The sequence below is a fragment of the Pygoscelis adeliae genome, unplaced genomic scaffold (assembly GCF_000699105.1).
Source record: "Pygoscelis adeliae isolate BGI_AS28 unplaced genomic scaffold, ASM69910v1 Scaffold120, whole genome shotgun sequence".
Classification (NCBI taxonomy): domain Eukaryota; kingdom Metazoa; phylum Chordata; class Aves; order Sphenisciformes; family Spheniscidae; genus Pygoscelis; species Pygoscelis adeliae.
This window is the reverse complement of record NW_008824032.1, coordinates 7,177,704-7,182,124: the sequence shown is the minus strand read 5'-3', so window position 1 is coordinate 7,182,124 and position 4,421 is coordinate 7,177,704. Positions and strand designations below refer to the sequence as shown.

The window sequence follows — 4,421 nt, the reverse complement described above, 5'->3', positions numbered from 1 at the left end:
TGATTGTTTTCCTTTTAAATTACATTTCTACAGTTCAGAACTTTTCCCTATTTCCTCCTCAGCTGGTTCTTCTCAACCTCTCCTGTTTTTGTCTCCTACGCTTGTCTGTCCCCAGTGTCAGTCTCCCCCTGCTCACTGCTTCCACATCAGCCAGGCCTTTTGCTCTATCTCCAGCCCTGCATCCACACCTCTCACTGCTCTCCCTCCTGTGATGGGTGTACACACCTCAAACCTTGTCTCATCCTACTTGAGTTGGGCGTGGAAAAGGAGCAAGGTGCAAGCAGGAGTAAAAGATGTTTGCAGGGCGCAAACTGAATGGAGTGAGGATTTGGGGGTGCCAGCTCTAATGAAGAGGCAGAAAGAAGAAAGCATTCAGGACTTAAAGAGCCTGTGGGTGGGTGCAATGCAGGTAGTCCTTCACTCACATACCTCTGAGCTACAGGATCCTCCAGACAGGGCGAGAGGAATGTGTTTCATGTCCTGATGCCTTTCTATGCCCCTTGCAGCTCCAGAGGCACCGGACCGTCCAACCATCTCCATGGCGTCAGAGACATCTGTGTACGTGACCTGGATCCCCCGTGGGAATGGTGGGTTCCCCATCCAGTCTTTCCGTGTGGAATATAAGAAATTGAAGAAGCTGGGAGACTGGGTCCTGGCCACCAGTGACATTCCTCCCTCTCGCCTCTCTGTGGAAATCCCAGGCCTGGAGAAAGGTAGGCAGGTGTTCTCCTCCCTGCTTCCTGGAGGTCTGTAGGAAAGCTGTGCCGTCCCTGTAGGATAGTTAGCCATCTGTCACGTCATGCTTAGCCCCGGCATGTGCGAGCAAAGCCAAGCCTCCCCAGCTCCAGCCTTAGATGCATGGGGAAAAGTTGCAGATGCTTCTCCAATTTCTCCAGCTGCAAAGACCAGCATAGATTTGACCTCCCTCAGGGAGGCTTGCACATGCTTTTCTGTATTACGGGATATAGTTACTAAAGGCACTTGTTTTTGCCATTTACTAGACAGGATAGAACTTTCCTTAGCCACAGGCAAGACAGATGGGCACACAATTCCCATTGCACTTCACATGAGAAAAGATGGCATTCACTGAGCTGGACAGCTTAAAAGGGTGACATATCTACCTCAACTTAAAGACCAGTAAAACCGTGTTTGGATAAAAATTATTTAGGCTTTGAGCTTTTAACTGATGTTTATGTACTTAATTTCCATGAGTAGAGGAAGGATGCCTTTCCATACCTGCTTTCGGGTCAGGACATCCTTTCAGGCATCTCTGAATCCACCCACACACCTTCCAGAACTGCTACCTGACCTCTAGACCATCCAGACAGGAATTGGGGAAGGCAAATAAAAGCAGGCTCCATCTAGCACATGGCTGAAATCTGGCCATTCAGTGTTTGTACTGCAATCAGAACCTCTCTGTAGGCTCTCTGCCTTCTGGAGAAGATGTAGCCCCTCTCCACAGTCAGGCCTGTGCTGACAGTAGAAGTCTTGGAAGACTCCAACCTCTGCAACTCTTTTATTTCCCATTTTTCCCCTAGGCATGTCCTATAAATTCCGTGTCCGGGCACTGAACATCCTGGGAGAGAGTGAGCCCAGTGCAGCATCTCGGCCATATGTGGTGTCTGGGTACAGCAACCGAGTCTACGAGCGCCCTGTGGCCGGGCCATACATCACCTTCACAGATGCCATCAATGAGACCACCATCATGCTGAAGTGGATGGTAAGGTTTGTAGGGGCGGAGATCTCTTGAATGTGCAGGAAGCAGGTGTGTGGGTGCTACTTGCCCAGTTTACACATCTTCCAGGTTACCACACTGGAGCCCGTCACCAGCACAAATGGGTCTGGGATCCAATAGTTCCCTCCAGCGAAGGAGGACCGGGCTTGGGCCACATAGAAGTGGGGGAAATCGGAAAGCCTAGTAAACCCTTTTCATCTGAATCCAGGAGGCATCTCAGCAGATAACCTCAGGGTCTTGACCATTTTGTTCAACAAGCATAGTTCAACAACGCATGGGGCGGCTGCTTGCTCTCCTGGCCAAATTCCTGGAATCCATTAGCACCTCTGTCTGTCCCAGTAGTTTCCAGCAGATACGTCCTTCACTCTCACTTCCTGGGTAGCAGTCCTAAGTGCTGATAATCATTTACAGCAGTCCACCCCAGAGGATTTTTAGGAGTGGGCAGGATCTTTTGGATCACAAGCCCAGATCCAAGTGTTTCCAACAGCTTAGAGCTTACTCAGAGGGACACATTGCCCTCTTCTCCCCCAGCTTCTTCTAGCCAGAAATTGCTACAGGGCAGGATGCGCACTGCTGTTCATTTAAACACAAACAGTAGCTGATAAAATACTGGGTGAAAGACAGCAAGAACACATGGCGCTGGGACAATACTGCCCTGGATGGAGGAGGAACAGAGCTGTCTTCAGAAACATGAGAGTCCTGCGTTCACTGGTTTGTGGCACGATGCAGTTTGTCTGGAAGCCATGAGCTTACTGGAGTCAAGGTGAAGGTGTGCTTGTCCTTGCCCAGCTGAGTCACCGTTGCTGAGGAATTTTTTCTCTGAAGCACTGGCTGTGGCTGCTGGGAGGGAGCAGAGTACTGGATGCTTGGGGTGGCAGGACCAGACTCACGGCTTGTCCGTTACCTGAGAGAAGCGAGGTGTAAGAGTATAAAACAGCACTGAGCTCTTGGAAGGAAGCCCTTACTGTGCAAACCAGCAGCAACACAAGGAAGATTCCCCTGCTGGGTCTTCCTCCTGTCCCATCCCATTTATCCCCACTGCTCCTCACCTAGTACAATATGGAGCACAGACACCTGCTAATTTCTGCTCTCCCTCCCATTCTCTGCAGTATATCCCAGCCAGCAACAACAACACTCCCATCCATGGTTTTTACATCTACTACCGCCCCACTGACAGTGACAACGACAGCGACTACAAGAAGGACGTGGTGGAAGGTAGGAGATATTGGGAGACTGGTCCCAGCTGTTGGTTCCTCCTGGAAGGAGGAACCTTCCTTGGCCAGAAGGAGCCCTGTGCCCAAAAGGCATAAGGCTGCTGCTGTCCCGGCCTGCTTTACCTAGCACTGCTGCAGAGCTGGGCCGTCTGCGTGTTCCCCAGGGAAGCTAAACGGCACCGTGTGTGTGTTCCCTCCTCAGGAGATCGGTACTGGCACTCCATCAGCCACCTGCAGCCAGAGACCTCATATGACATTAAGATGCAGTGCTTCAACGAGGGTGGTGAAAGCGAGTTCAGCAACGTGATGATCTGTGAAACCAAAGGTAACTAGCTTCGCAGGGTGCCCCTGGGAGTGCGGCCTGCAGCCTTCCCTGCCTGCAGCTGTCAGAGCACAGCAAGGCAGGTACCATCCCTGCCTGACGGTGCATCACCCAAGCTCAGGCACGGAGATGGAGGCAGCACTGAGGAGAAGAGAGGTGTAGGTTTGTTGATGCTGTTGCTCAGTATGTGTACATACCCATACCGGTATGGGTCACAGACCCCTTGTGCAGAGTCCATCACCGTTTCCTTCAGAGTAGTAGTTACCTTTTGTTTTCCTAAGTGTCACATAGATGGTGACTGGAACCAGAAGGGCTAACTTTACCTTGCTGTTCCGAACTCCTGTGTTTGGTTATGAGCAGGTCCCATGTTGTCTTCCAAGCAGCTGCACTGTCATGACAGGAACTGTGTTAAGTCCAAGTGGATGTTTTGGAGAAGCTATTTTCCTTTTCCCTTTTGCTTCAGCAGCTCAAGAGCCTGGCAGATCTGTAAGCCAAGCACAAAGGGCTTGTCTGTACTGCAATATGCATCAGCCTAGGAAATCATCTGGCATCCAGGAGCACTTCTTTAAAGCCACTGTAGAAGTCTGTCCACTCCACAGCAGTGTAGACATCCTGGAGTGTGCTGCTCTTCCACCTGCCGTGTCTGTGCCTAACGCTCTCTCTCTTCCCTTCGCAGCTCGGAAGTCTCTTGGTCTGCCAGGTCGCCTTCCACCCTCAACAGTGACCCCCCAGCAGCATCCCCCACTCAGCGGTGGGCACAGTGGCCTGGGGACAGGAGCCATGGTGGCCCGTTCCAGCGACTTGCCATACTTGATTGTAGGCGTCGTGCTGGGCTCTATTGTACTCCTCATCGTGGCCTTCATCCCCTTTTGCCTTTGGAGAGCCTGGTCCAAGCAGAGTAAGGGTTCCTTCTTGAGGCCTGATGTACAAGATACGCTCTGCCCTGTGGGTAGTTGGGTCAAACACCCAAAATGTGAGGGCTGCACATTCTGGGAAGGAGGGAGAGGGTGGGCAGAAGGCAAATCCCAAATGTCCTGTGTAACCCAATAAAGACAAAGGCCACCATTTGTCCCTTGTCCTGCTTACCTTGCTGAGAAGGAACCCTGGGACTAGAGCAGGTGGAAAGGGGCACTGCCTTTTCTTTCGTGTA

The 4,421-nt window shown here is 51.5% G+C and overlaps 1 protein-coding gene across 1 annotated transcript in view; it reads left to right on the top strand.

The window, feature by feature from the left end:
- Positions 1-4,421, top strand: part of BOC (BOC cell adhesion associated, oncogene regulated) — a 56,788-nt gene that overhangs the window by 49,676 nt on the left and 2,691 nt on the right. The window contains 5 exon segments of the mRNA XM_009329607.1: positions 507-713; positions 1,539-1,720; positions 2,845-2,950; positions 3,152-3,274; positions 3,948-4,169. Coding sequence (XP_009327882.1) covers positions 507-713; positions 1,539-1,720; positions 2,845-2,950; positions 3,152-3,274; positions 3,948-4,169 — 840 coding nt within the window.